General features: G+C 39.2%; 1 protein-coding gene across 1 annotated transcript; it reads left to right on the forward strand.

Moving 5' to 3' along the window:
• The first annotated feature begins 9,938 nt into the window (after nucleotides 1-9,938).
• LOC110057844 (trace amine-associated receptor 4-like) lies at nucleotides 9,939-11,785 on the forward strand. Its single transcript, XM_089281662.1, has 2 exons — nucleotides 9,939-10,428; nucleotides 11,190-11,785. Exons 1-2 carry the CDS (start codon nucleotides 9,970-9,972, stop codon nucleotides 11,673-11,675), a joined length of 945 nt encoding a protein of 314 aa, XP_089137788.1. The 5' UTR covers nucleotides 9,939-9,969; the 3' UTR covers nucleotides 11,676-11,785.
• Nucleotides 11,786-15,167: the final 3,382 nt, after the last annotated feature.

The raw sequence follows: 15,167 nt of genomic DNA on the forward strand, positions 1-15,167 counted from the left end.
CGAGACTTGATGACCTCCAAAACACCGGCTTCGATCGATTGAAAATCGTAGAATTGTTTGGACCTGTATTTTTGAAGCTGCGGGAAGCAATGTGGAAGGAAACATTTCATACAATTACCGATTTCACATTGTCACACGTTTTAAGTCGTAACTCCAAATAACCAATGTAAATTTTTTTCAAAGTTTGCACTGATTCGTCGGATAAGCGAAAAGGATGTGTTCCCTAAGCGATCCGCAGATAATGTTACACGGTCACATTTTCGACACTATTGCACAGAATGTTTGTCGCATTGCTGATTTCCAAACCTTCGAAAAACTCTGTGAGTCTAACAGTTTTGTTATCATGTAATTCTAAAGGATTAATCTTCGACTTTTATCTAAATCGAAAGAGACATAAGTGTTGGCTGGCGGCGTACAGTTGCGAGCTATTTACATATCAGTATATTTGGTCATAACGCTCCTTGATTGATCACACAACTTTGCCGGCTATGTTATAAATACTGCGGGATTGGAAGATATAGGTTTTCGGTAGTATTTGTACAAATTGCTGGTTGGCTTTAAGCAGAAAATTTTGAAAATAGCGTTTGAAAGTCTGCGGAACAAATTCCAGTGAGAGTTCTTCAATGGTTCTCACAGTCAGTTCGCTTGTTTCGGTTCGACGAAATCAACCATCGTTTACGTTGTACCATTGACCGATCATCGCCAGTAAATTGTACAATATATCTTTCTTTAAATCTGGGATATTGCTGCAATAGCCGATAGCACTTCTGGAAGGCGTTTCTGCGCACTTTTCGAATGTGTATTGCACCATCCTGAAGGAAATGAGAGGGCATGAGATATTCAACCTTCCTTGGTAGACGTCACAACAGCCGCTCGACCCATTCTCCTCAAACTCGGTCGTGAAACAAAATGGCGGTGTTTTGGAGCTATTTTCGAGATTTCGTCGGGGTACAGAAAATCGAGGATTTAACCGAATCCAAAAATTTTTTCGCAGAAGTATTTCAAATAACAAGTAGATTCGTTTTAGCGAGAAAAATTTTGGGGGTTAGGTGCACTTTAAAGCCAAGCATGACAACGTTATCGTTATATTTAAGTTCTTCAACCAGCCGATACATTCGACCCAGTCATAGATCGGTTTTCAAGTGAGTGTCGTGAAACCAAAACCAAACCAATTAATTACTTAGCAATTAGACTACCCAGCCAATCTCAAACCGTAGTAAAACCAAAAACAAGACGAAAGTAATTGACTGATTACCCTCGACACTCAATTGAAGACCGCCCTAGTGGCCTTCACACAATTTACAGTCAAAAAAACAGCTCAAGCTTCAAGTCCTCTACAAAGTGTACTTGGCAAGTATTTATTAGCTTCAGTCATGTTGTGCAACGACATGTAAGTATATATTTTAGAATTCAACAATGAAGTGAAACATTCTTGTTTTATGACTGGAGTCACTCTAATGACCTTTGTTACATATTTATTAATTTATTGAATCTGTTGCCACTCAAGAGCATGGTGATTCAGTATAACAACGAGTTCTATCAGGGCGTAACAAATCGATCGAAATCGATCATCAAAAACAGACAACAAAACTGCGAAAAATCGTTTGCTCTACTCCGACTGGCACACAAATTTGCAGCGGTTTTAAGGAGCACGACTAGATTACGTGCGAGTCGAAAGTTCAAGTTGTTGATTCCCTGGGGAGTTAGTGAGTTTGACCAACGGCACGTGACACGTTCTCCTCCAATCGGAAAACTTATTTGAGTTGGGAGGTTTAACAATCGATACTATTCGATACTGAGCAATCGATTATCAAAATAATCGATAAATAACGATAATAAGAGGATTTCAGCTCAGATTAGAGATTTTGATTGATTAGAGCGAAACTATTGAATTAAAACTTCGTTCGCATCTCGAAATGTAAAAGCTGATCTGCAATCAAATGAAAAAACCACTGTCTACCCAGACCTCCTGTTCTTAGAGCGTTTTAGTAATGACGATGGCTGCGCCGAGGACGACGCCTTGTGAAAAAAAGGATTCACATTTTACCTTCGAATGTCGCAAATGTAAATTTGTTCAGTGCGCCAATGGCTCTAAAAACGTGGTCAGGCTAAATCCGCAATGACAGCGATCAAGTCCAAAAGAAGATACCAAAAATTAGTCATTGTGGTTCACGTCCTCCAAAATGCGCAGAATCTGGTCACTTCACGTTGTTGTTTTGCAGATGACGCACGCGCAGAACCATTGTTCTACTCATTAAATCTTTTGTTTGGTGACGTTCTCGTTGGCGTCGCCGTCGTGGTTTGCTAAAACTCGCTAATGTGTAATAACCAGGAGCCATAATCGATTATGGCTCCCGGTAATAACATACGGAGCTATAAAAGCTGGACGATTACACGAAACATACAACAACGTTACACTTAAAAAACTTCTAACACGCGGTTAAAGAGGACAGCTCTTCCCCTAACATGAGCAAGTCTTGGGATATCACGTGGAATCCGTGCAATAAACCTAGTAAACTGAATACAAAATTGCAAGATTACTGAAGAATATTGCCTGAGAAAAATTGTAATGTGCCTTGGGTGAGTTCATTCAGCCAAACTTCAAACATGTTTCTACCTACGCAGACATACGACTTCTTGTCTCTAGCTGAGCATGTTTTTTACAATAACTGTCTCATCTCTCGCGCGCTGATTGACTCATTTTTATTATCAATAAGAGTGCAGACTGATTAAATGTTAATTTATGCAAGCTTTCAAGTTCAACTTTCAGTTGTCAAACTGTCAACTTTTTAACCAATGAGATTTTATGGACATTTTGGGGTCTTGTTATTGTAAAAAACAAATTGACGTCAGTTTTTTTTACGTGTCTGTCCTCTTATTGATGATAAATTGCGTCATAACATTGTCAAAGTTTACTGCGTGGTTTCACAGCCACTTCGACAATGTTGTGACGCAATTTATCGTCAATAGGAGGACAGACGCATAAAAAAACTGACGTCAATTTGTTAAGTTCACGGAAGTTTGGGGGTTATCGCGATCTTCAATCTCGTCGTCGAAATCCAAGATCGCGGACGCAAGAGGAGACTATATTTTCGATACAAATTGATACAAATCGATAATAATTTATTTCAATCGATAGAAATCGAACATAAACTACAAAAATAGATCAAAACCGCTAATCACAACAGCTTTTGCTAACGATTTTTATCGATTTGTTACGCCCTGGTAATATTTCAATCTTGCAGTGGGCAGACACCTGTTTCCTCCACAATGATTTAACTTACACCGTGTGATGTTTTTATATTTGCTCAATAAATTGAGAAGCGTTTTTATTTTCTGAGAAATGAATATTTCTCGTCGCTTCTATGGTTTTTTAAAGTTTATGAGTATGTAAAGAGCCAATGATGGCTGTTGAAATTTGACAGTTATTGTAGATTAATATTTTGAAGTAAGCCAGACAATGGCTACAGTTCAGCATTCAAAATGACAAAATAGATTTAACGGCAAGTCTGATATCACTTTTTCGAACCCAGTAAATAACAGGATTTATGGAGGAATTCACATAAATAAGACTTACGCACCACAACCGCAAGACACCAAACTTGTCGGGAAAAGACACCAAAAATATATTGACAACTATTGATGGAGCTAGGCAAAGAAAAAGCACAGCGATCACTATTATCATGTCAATAGCCGCTTTCTTTTCCCTCCTGAATATAACGGATAAATTATTTCCTGAAAGGACCTCCACCACCTGTCTGTTATGACGACGAATGGTAATGAAGATCCCAATGTGGTTCACGACTGGTACAATAATCCAAACCACACCCAGAACTAGCGTCAGGATAAATGAATATACAGGTGAAATGAACATAGTCAAACTCGAATACATCAGCCAGGTTGTCCCAGACAAGACAATGGACATCACGGCCCCTGTTGATAAAAATATATTAGAATCTGCGTTAGGAACTTTATTGCACACTCCCAAAAATAGGTTTTTCAGTGAATAATACAATAAACAATAAAAAATACTATAAAAAATACTATAAAAAATACAATAAAAATACAATGAATTAAAATGTGGAACACTATTCTTGTTTCAAAAACTCGTTAAGCGTCTTTGTTTCAAGATTTTTCTCAAAGTTTACTGAATCTTTCAACGTACAATTTCCTAGAATTCCACCTTCCTCCCCAACCGGTATCGAACGCACCTCACTAATCAGATCTGATTATTACTAGTTTTATCGTCTGAAACCGTTCATCATTTATGACTAGGGTCATTAGTGGACCGGCCACGATATTGAAGACGAGGCCCGGGACATCACTTAGCTTGCTTTGAGGAGAGTGTGAGGCCATCACTCGTTAAGCTTGGATAGGAAGGGGTGAATTGAAGTTGAAAGGATTCATAAGAGCCAAAATATGTACGAACGATCATGATTCTATCAAAATTGTTTACGATTACAAATAACTGCGAGGATCATTATTCCACTTTATATTCAACATTTACCTTTCTTCGTCACCAAGAAACGGTACACCAACGGCTTTGCGAGCGCGTAATGACGATCCAGACTGATAAGGCAAAGATTAACAAAAGACCATCCTGAACAAGCTTTTAAGCACACCGAAAATGCTTTATACACTTCAGCCTGATGATCACAAGATTCATTGATGCGGTGAATCACCAAAAGCCATACAACAAACATCGGCTGAGCTACCAAACCGGTCAAGCAATCAGTAACGCATAAACTGCATAGCAGAATGTTGCATGGCCTTTGCAGGGAAGGTGTTTTGACAACAGCGACAATGACAGCCAGGTTTCCAAGGAAAGCAAAGACACAGAACGGTGCATTGACGGCGCACAGCACGACATCATGTACAAAGGAGGAAGTGTCGTTGCTTGGGACTGGTATCCAGTAAGATAAACCGCAGGCTGATCTGTCATCATTTTCTGCCATTACTGTGGGATAAAATGAGCAAATAAGCTGGGCTACCTTGAGCAATATCGAAATTTCCATACGTTTTCCTATGGAAAACTGGACCAGAACACGTTATTCCTTTTGTGAATAAAAACTCCCAAGCAAACAGATTTCATTTTGTTCTTAAATCGATCTGTTCAAATGTAACTCAGGGAAATTTCTACTTAAATAAATTAGGCGTACTAAATAAAAGAAAAGATGCCTTCGGTTTTCTGATCTGGTAACATATGATTGTAAGCCTTCCACATTGGCAGAGCCATTTCTAGACTACGAACACATTTAGTTCACAACACGCCCTTAATAAGTGAGTAAGTAAGTAACTCCTTCAGTTAAGTGTCTCTGTGTTTAGCTTGGATAAAGTAATTGGGGACACTAGTGACATAGTAACACTAATTGACATACGGTACCATTAATTTACAAGAAAAGGATAAAATCTTAATGAGTATGAGCGATCCTGTGTTAGCTTATGTACAAGATAAAATTGTAAAAATTAATTGATTAACAATTAATTAATTAATTAATTATTGGCTACAAAGATTACAGCAATTGCTGTTGTTAGTTAAAATGTCGGCAAGGTTCATTTTTCTATTTTTTATTTATTTATTTATTTATTTATTTATTTTTTTCAAAAAACAGGTAAACTAGGCGAATCTCTTTAATTTTCGGTAAGTTTTGACCATAAGAATGGCCCAAGATATTTAACAGAGTGTTTGCCATAGCGTATTGATCAAAAACGTGGTAATACGAAGCTACTATTTCGCAGCGAGTGTTTGCGAGCTTTCATAAACGGTTCAGTACAGTGCTTTTGAAAGTAATTTTTTTTTTTTTTTAATGTATCATAGCGTATAAAATGTATAGATGTAGTCAAGCCTAAAAGCGGAGATCCCATAAAATACTAATCATCCACTCGACACAGTAACCTTTAAAGCGTATCTATAAAGTCTTACCGGAGGTGTCGAAAAGAACTTTCCTTCTCTTGCATGGATAAGAACTGAAATGTACCGCACTTAAGTATCTGTGGTAAAATTTATAGCAAAATACGACAAGCTTAAATCCCGCGTAATCCCCGCGTATAGATGCAAACAATATTTCTTCATTAATAGTTTTACCTACAATGAAATAAATGCATGTCTTCTAATTTTCCTGGACTTTTGCGGCTCTGAATCAAGTGCGCGGTGTATTTGAGACCTTAGCTTTTCATCGAAGTTAAGCTTATCAGCTTTGGTGGTGTCGTAGGAGAAGAATACACCTAAGGCACAGATGGGATCGACAGGCCAGTTGAAATTAAAAGGAGTGTCGGATCTGTTTTTCCACTTGCTAAGCCACATGGCTTCAGTTTTGGAGGTATTGACTTCTAGACCGGACACAACTTTGAATTGGCTTAGCAGCTTAAGTAAATGACTAATAGATTCCGTGTCACTGAGAAAAACCGTGGTATCATCCGCGTACATGGTCGTTTTAATTTCGTGGTTTCCTAATGTTATTTTTTTGATCAGATTATGATTTTTGATGGCTCTTGCGAGAAGGTCGAGACCGATAGCAAATAGAAGGCCTGATAGAGGACAACCTTGTCTTACCTCACGCGTTAAAGAAAAGAAGAGAGACGCATGGCCATTGTTCAGAACACAGCTGGAAATGTTGGAGTATATAGTCCTGAACCATTGTAGAAAATTTGGCCCAAAGTTGAAGAGCATGAGAGCTTTCTCTAAGTAATTCCACTCAATGGTATCGAAAGCTTTCCGGAAATCCACAAAAACTGCCATGCCAGGGGAATTTTCTTTTTCCAAGTAATGTTTTTTTTTTTTTTAATGTATCATAGCGTATAAAATGTATAGATTTAGTCAAGCCTAAAAGCGGAGATCCCATAAAATACTAATCATCCACTCGACACAATAACCTTTAAAGTGTATATATAAAGTCTTACCGTGTATATATAAAGTCTTATATATAAAGTCCTTCTCTTACATGGATAAGAACTGAAATGTACGGCACTTAAGTATCTGTGGTAAAATTTATAGCAAAATACGACAAGCTTAAATCCCGCGTAATCCCAGCGCATAGATGCAAACAATATTCTTCATTAATAGTTTTACCTACAATGAAATAAATGCATGTCTTCTTCTAATTTTCCTGGACTTTTGCGGCTCTGAATCAAGTGCCCGATATGTTTGAGACCTTAGCTTTTCATCGAAGTTAAGCTTATCAGCTTTGGTGGTGTCGTAGGAGAAGAATACACCTAAGGCACAGATGGGATCGACAGGCCAGTTGAAATTAAAAGGAGTGTCGGATCTGTTTTTCCACTTGCCAAGCCACATGGCTTCGGTTTTGGAGGCATTGACTTCTAGACCGGACACAACTTTGAATTGGCTTAGCAGCTTAAGTAAATGACTAATAGATTCCGTGTCACTGAGAAAAACTGTGGTATCATCCGCGTACATGGTCGTTTTAATTTCGTGGTTTCCTAATGTTATTTCTTTGATGAGATTGTGATTTTTATTGGCTCTTGCGAGAAGGTCGAGACCGATAACAAATAGAAGGCCTGATAGAGGACAACCTTGTCTTACCCCACGCGTCTGAAGAAATGAAGTGAGACGCGTAGCCATTGTTCAGAACGCAGCTGGAAATGTTGGAGTATAAAGTCCTGAACCATTGCAGAAAATTTGGCCCAAAGTTGAAGAGCATGAGAGCTTTCTCTAAGTAATTCCACTCAATGGTATCGAAAGCTTTCCGGAAATCCACAAAAACTGCCATGCCAGGAGAATTTTCTTTTTCCAAGTTTTTTTTTTTTTTAATGTATCATAGCGTATAAAATGTATAGATTTAGTCAAGCCTAAAAGCGGAGATCCCATAAAATACTAATCATCCACTCGACACAATAACCTTTAAAGCGTATATAAAGTCTTACCGGTGGTGTCGAAAAGAACGTTCCTTCTCTTGCATGGATAAGAACTGAAATGTACCACACTAAAATATCTGTGGTAAAATTTATAGCAAAATATGACAAGCTTAAATCCCGCGTAATCCCAGCAGATGCAAACAATATTTCTTCATTAATAGTTTTACTTAGAATGAAATAAATGCATGTCTTCTAATTTTCATGGACTTTCGCGGCTCTGAATCAAGTGCGCGGTATATTTGAGTAAGAAAATTAAAATTTAGTTTCGGCATCGGTGCATTATCACTAAAATAAACTGTTGTGAAAGCTTATTAGTTATGTCGTAAGCGATTTTTTCAAATCTTTGATGACTCTACACCGGCCGCTTCGCGAGCAGCCCAAAGCTTCCGACGTGCGCTAAGTGCATTTTGCGGCCCTTGACTACTTTTTTGTTTTGTCGGAAAAGAATACGTTTTAATGTGATAATTAATCGATCATTGTGACCTGACAAATTTGGACCGTGAGAGAAGTCCATATGTACAATATTTTTTGCGATATAACTCGGATTGTGGCCCCACAAGCTGTATAATTATGAAAACTTCGCCGCTGAAAGTGTTCCTCCAGGTAAGTCGAATTCGAAAGTCAGTATTTCCCTTTTCTTAATTTGGTTTTTAGGCACCGTGTCAAACATTGTAAATATCGCGTCTGAAAGCGATATTGATCGTTTTCCTCTTGTTAATAGAGTCTAAATAACCACGTTTAATTTAGCTCACAAGAATACGAAATCGCTTTGGCCATGACACGGTTTGGGTGAAATATGTATTTAAAAAAAATCTATTAAAAAAAGGAGCGACCGTGTATGATCGTGTAAAAGAATGGAGCAAAGCCAAAACTATCAATAGATTCAACAAATGAGTAACACTGGTGTTCCTTGAGCGAACATACAGGCTGTGTCAGATAACATAGCAGATTTGGGAAAACACCGCTTTGCCACCGTTATCGCTTTTTTTTTTTTTTTTTTTTGGCCTGGCTGCGAGACAGAGATTCCCTTCTCTTTTTGCTCCGTGAGAGACGAGAGGGAACTATCTGCTCAATGGTTTGGTCAGCTTCCGTCCATGACCGGCTAACAAGTATAAACAGCCTCAGAGGTAGTGATCATTTTCCTGTGTAAACGCATGCCTTGTTATGAATGTGCTCATTTTGCCCCTAACTCTAGGGGTATCGAATGGTCTTTACGAGCATTTGCAAGCATGCGAGCAGTGCGTTTATGTGAGCACTAGCAGTGATCAGATTTGTCTTGCGAGTAGCGAGCACTTCGCAAATTTTCCGCTAACAATTTAATTCAATTTAATTTTAATTTATAACTCTCAGAAACTTTAATTTTACAGAGGTGTCAGAAAAAAAAATAGAATACATATAAATATACAGAAATTACATATAGACGATAATAAATAGCATTAATGAAATAATTTAAAGTTGTGATCAAAAAATAAAGTGTTAAAGAGAGAAAGAAAAGGAGATAAAGGAAGATAAATAGTTCTAGCCGAAATCTCTATGTTATTACTAGAAGGAAACGTTGTTTTGGCTGTTTTTAGTCTGGCTCACACACCAAAAGCTACATGTAGGCAACAAATCACTTCACGTAACTTCACGTAAGTCAGTGGGTGGACGCTCAAGGAGATCTGTTAAAAAGCTTTCTAACCCGAATTTGTCAACACACCACAAGAAGAGGCTAAAAGCTAGCAGACTAACACTGACCCTAAGGATTCTCAAAATTTCGAGCAATCGAGTACATTTTATTAAACGAGAATCCTAGCATCCTAGCAAACATTTTGCCAACACGAGCAAGCGAGCACTCATCTAATTTTTGCGAACAATTCGAGCAAAGGTCCAATTTTGCTAAAATTGAATGGGACCAGTCGATACTCCTAGCTCTCAGGGATTCTCTTTTTCCTCCTCGTGAAGAGAAGAGAGATCCCGGGAACGTGGTTGCTCATTCCTCTTATTTCACAACATGATCTCGAGACCGAAATTACGAGACAATTTGTTATTTACCTCTACAGTTATGATCATCATAATTTCGGTCTCGAGATCGGGGTACTTATTTTCCGTGAAGCAATGTCTGAAAGCGAAGACAAAGCAAGATGTGGTCTACCTCAGTGGTTACCCATTCCACGCAACGATACTGCTTCCTTTATGAATGATGTTGTCCTGTGCGCCGTCAATGTACCTTTCTGTGTCTTTGCTTTTCTTGGAAACCTGGCTGTCATTGTAGCTGTTGTCAAAACACCTTCTCTGCAAAGACCGTGCAATATTCTGCTATGCAGTCTGGCCACTACTGACTGTTTGACCGGTTTGATATCTCAGCCGATATTTGTTGCATGGCGTTTGGTGATTCACCGCATCCATGAATCTTGCGATCATCAGGCTGAAATGCTTCAAGCTTTTACTGTGGGTCAATCAGCTTTAGCAGGATGGTCCTTCGTCAATGTCACCCTGATCAGCTTTGACCGCCATTACGCGCTCGCAAAGCCTATGGTGTACCGTACATCCATGACGAAGGAAAGTAATAATTTTCAAATGATTTTCTAAAAATAAAATTAATTTTATTTGCCAGCAAATAAAAGCGTTTATGGCTTCTACCCACGCTCCCGGCGTTACTTTAAACATAGTGTTAATTTTCAACCAAGAGTTTAAGATAACGAGGCAAGGCTGGGAGTACTGAAGGGTCGAACTAAATGGGGACGGGATCACAAAGTACAAACTTGATGAGCAATAATCACAAGACCATCACAAGACAATTTTGCGATCTCGATAACAATAGCGAATTCATTGGTAATAGTCACGAGTTTCACTGGAAAATAACGTAGCCTCGCTCTCAGCGATCGTTATAAGACGTGGCTTGTTTCTCGAGTTCGTCCTCTTTGTCTCCAGACCTGACACACTCAGCGAGTTCGACCCTCCTTCTCCCTTCCGATCCTCCACCTCATTTATATTATGTATTTGTGATATAGGCACTTCCCCTTTTTTCTCGTGCCCTCACCTTTGCAAGAGCTTAACAAATAGTAATTCGTTAATAATGTATTTCTTAATCAATAAATCGGCCATTCTGCGTGGCCAAAATTTATCCCAATAACGACTTGTCTGGTTTCGATTTCTTGTAGCGCTCTAGCAAACAAAGCTAGACTGTTGACCTAAAAACTTGACATAGGTACAGCTTCATAGTTATAATTTTGGAAACAAGGGTAGATGACATAAATATGTATTAAAATACTTGGTTGAGCTGGTAACTTAGTGCTGAATCACACAGGATGGAAGGAGAGAAAAGAAATTGATAAATTAGAGTTTCCTTTTTTTTATTTACAGAAGCAGTAAAGACAGTTATAATAGCTGGAACAACCTGGCTGCTCTTTACCATTCTGAGGCATTTTATTCTGTCCGAGTATAATGGGTTTGTGCTGAGCCTTGTTGTGGCTGTATTTCTCTTGATCCTGCCAATCGCGAACCATGTTGGAATCATCATTTCCATTCGTCGTCATAACAAACAGGTGGCGGACGCCGTTTCCGAACAGGATTTATCCGCTCTAGTTAGGCGGGAAAAGAAAGTGGCTATTGACATGATCATAGTAATAGCTGTGCTTTTGTTCTCCTTGTTTCCAGCAGTAGTCGTCAATATGTTTGAAGACGTTTTAGTCGACGAGTTCGAAGTCTTGTATGTCTGGACGACGGCTATCTTATACTTTAACTCTTCCATAAATCCTGTTATTTATTTTGTTCGACGTAGTGAAATCAGAAGTGCAATTAGGTCGATGATACACTGTTGAAAACTGGTATGTAGTGCTGCATGTTTGTCTCGAACTGGTCTCGAAAAATATATAAAGAGATTCATAATTTCAGCCACTCAGGCTTCAATAAAACGCTACTCACAAATGCAGTTAAGAATGCTTTTTGACCACTCATAGGAAGCGTTTCTCTACATCTATCTGTTATACATAGCAGTTGTTCAGCTAAGGTAAGAGAAAGACTTATTACGTACGTATCATGTCAGTTTCTTTTTAAGGGCATGACCAACGGAAAATTCATGTCTTAGTTGTCCCAAATCTTAACTTGCCTTGTTCCTATTTGGTTAGTTATCACCTCCTTGTTCCTCGTGGGGGAACCCCTATATGACAAGGTCGGGGACGCTCGTTGGAAATAAACTCTTAATGGAGACTAATCCGGGCGTGGCTTGAACTATATTTCACCCCTAAACTCAGAGGTCAACATAGAAATAGAGAGCCATTCTACCCCCAGAAGCTACAAACTGAGCTGATTAACTCATTGACAATCACCAAAATAAAGCCACACATTTCGGTTCAGAGGGTAATCAACGTGGAGGGCGGCAAAGGGTTTTTGCGTGACGCGTGATCGCCCCAAAATTAGCAGCGTGATGCGTGATGAGACCAAATTAGCCGCGTGACCCGGGACAGGACATCATAACGCGATGCGTGATTTGCTATTTTACAAGCACGTGATGCGTGATTTACCAATTAGATTTCCGTGATAAGTGAACGTTCTTTGAACTAGAAGGATAGCATTCATTCAAAGTAAATAGTAAATAGAGTCTTAAAAAAGATCATCAAATCGTGGCAGACGTGACACCATTTTCTGGTCTTTTTTTCCTTTTCTTGTCAGTCCGGTAGTATGCCAGTTTTGGAAGAAGGGAGAACAATGGATTACTTCACGAACCATAACATGATCACCATGGTGATGAGAATTTTCAAAACATTAAAAATGGCGGCCGAACGCGGGGAATATCGGGGTAAAGGCTGGTTTTCATATGCCGCCGACCTACCTGCGACGTAGTCGTCGATTGCAACTGACAACGTTCGGCGATCTGTTCAGTGGGTCCCCAGCTCATCTGTGATGGATCGCCGACGTACTCAAATTGGCGCGAAATGCAAATCGAAATGGCGCAATTTTCAACCGTTTCATCAGTAATATGGATCGAATCGTGCTACTGGAGTGCCAGTTTTCGCTCGCTCTCGTCCTTGTGATTAGATATGTTAAAAGAAAGAAGAAGTTGAAGAAGATGAGAACTCGAAGAAAGTACTGGGTGCAGCCAATCCTTCAAGGGCGAACAAATCACCGCCAGTATCATTTAACAAATTGACGTCAGTTTTTTATGCGTCTGTCCTCCTATTGATGATAAATTGCGTCATGACATTGTCAAAGTGGCTGTGGAACCACGAGCCGCAGGCGAGTGGTTCTGCAGTAAACTTTGGCAATGTTATGACGCAATTAATCATCAATAAGAGGATAGACGCATAAAAAACTGAAGTCAATTTGTTTTTTACAATAACAAGACTCCAAAATGGTCAAATGCCGGGAATAAACGAGGGGAAAAGACGCCGTAAACTTGTCGTAAACAAAATAGGTGAATTTTATTTAAAATAAATTTAGAGCGCCGGATTTGAAATCCGTAGGTCCGGGTTTCAAATCCCGTTCTGACCGCTAGTGATGTTCAACTTCTCGACTACGCTTGTAACTAGTCAACTGGTCTGCCTCCCACCAGTTGGGATTCTTAACCTAGTTATGTTTATTTGAATATTTATTTATCATTGTCTGTTTACATTGGTCCTGAAAAGCACCGATGGGGAGTGGCCAATTACGTATACATACACACATACATACATACATACATACATACATACATACATACATACATACATACATACATACATACATACATACATACATAGCTTTTCTCCCTTTTTGATTGGCTACTTCAAAAAGTCCACAAAATCTCATTGGTCAAAAAGTTGACAATTTGACAGCTGAAAGTTGAACTTGAAAGCTTGCATAAATTAAAATTTTATCCGTCTATGCTTTTATTGATAATAAAAATGTGCGAATCAGCGCGCGAGAAATTAGACAGTTATTGTAAAAACTGTGTTCGCAGAGTTGCGACTCCACGACCGGGAATATTTCTTCAGGTATCATGGCACTAGCCGAGAAAAAATTACCCCGCAATACCAACTCAACTGGCAACATTTTCAAGACCTCTTGTATAACTGGTATGCAAATGCAGTCAAACTATCGTGTGGGATATTTATACTGAGGGCGTCCCAGAGGTTTTGGCAAACAAGGGATATTTTTGGAATTAATTTGAGGGAAGAACGGATATCTCTGCTATTAAAGGGAGCTCTGACAAACCTTTTTTGGGAACAATGGAATTTAATAAGGGGGAAAAAGTGAAATTTTCAAAGGATCAGGGAGACATGCTATACAGTGGTGGATCTAGGGGAGGGCCCCGGGGGTTCCTCCCCCCCCCCCACCCCCTATTATTTGGGGTAAAAACAAAATCGCAGAAGGAAGAAATGCCGGCCGGGCAAGCAAAAAAAAAACCGTGCCCAATACTTTTAGCACAAGGTCTGGATTCATCACTGCTATCCCCCTGGGAGACCCCCTATACTGGTTTGCTTTTGCAATCCTGCATTCCACTACCCTGATGATGCCGAAGCAGAGATCCTATATCACCCTGGCTACTGGAGATTCACAACAGTCTCAATCCGTCAACTTCAGGGTAGGCCGAAGCACAGTATGTGCAATAATCAAAGAGACCTGTGCTGCTATTTGGATGGCATTAAAAGATACCTACTTTAACACAGCGAAGATTGAAGCGGATTTCTAGATGTACTTCGATTTCAGGTTGAGGTGAATGAACTTTTTTCAAAGCGAGAAAACTAGTGTCAAGGTCAGCGCGGTCCCAAAACTGACTGTGTCCCTTTAAACCCAAGCAATGTACTGACTGTTCAGGATTTGCCATGGGCGAGCATGGTAAATTTTAAAAAATGTATCAACGCAACATATCTGTCAAATAAGCTTGTTGTTCAACACAGGAACAATATGTTAAATAACTGTTTGCACACTATCAAACGTGAACAAGTAAACAACTGAAGGGCAACCTTCAGTTCACCACCATATTCAGTAAACCACAAATATTTCTACTTAGGGTAATGTTGCTATTGCTAGTGATACCTGAGAGGCTCAGTGGGGTAAGTGGTGTGGACTGATTTTGAGGCCCTGCCATCTGCTGTACCCCACTGCCTGCCTGGTGTTCAAGTGACCACTCCATTTCATTGAACACTTTCAAAACATTCAACTGTAGTGTAGACTTGTATCTATGTGGATTCTTTTAAACTTCTGCATCAGCAGGCTTAAATAGAACAAGCTATCTTCATCATCTTCTCTTCTTTTCTTTTCGTCATGCAACGCCTAATTTATATTTCTCATAGTTCTGGCAACCTCAATTTCAAAGAAATCCGACTGGTTTT

Source organism: Orbicella faveolata, unplaced genomic scaffold, assembly GCF_042242905.1.
Source record: "Orbicella faveolata isolate gen_17 unplaced genomic scaffold, um_ofav_v1 contig_12, whole genome shotgun sequence".
NCBI classification, from domain to species: Eukaryota; Metazoa; Cnidaria; class Anthozoa; order Scleractinia; family Merulinidae; genus Orbicella; species Orbicella faveolata.

Excerpts from the sequence above, each read along its gene's own strand:
- LOC110057844 (XM_089281662.1), top strand. The coding sequence starts at position 9,970 with ATGTCTGAAAGCGAAGACAAAGCAAGATGTGGTCTACCTCAGTGGTTA. Across the intron at positions 10,429-11,189 it reads CGAAGGAAAGTAATAATTTT|ATTAGAGTTTCCTTTTTTTT; the intron begins CAAATGATTTTC and ends AGAAATTGATAA.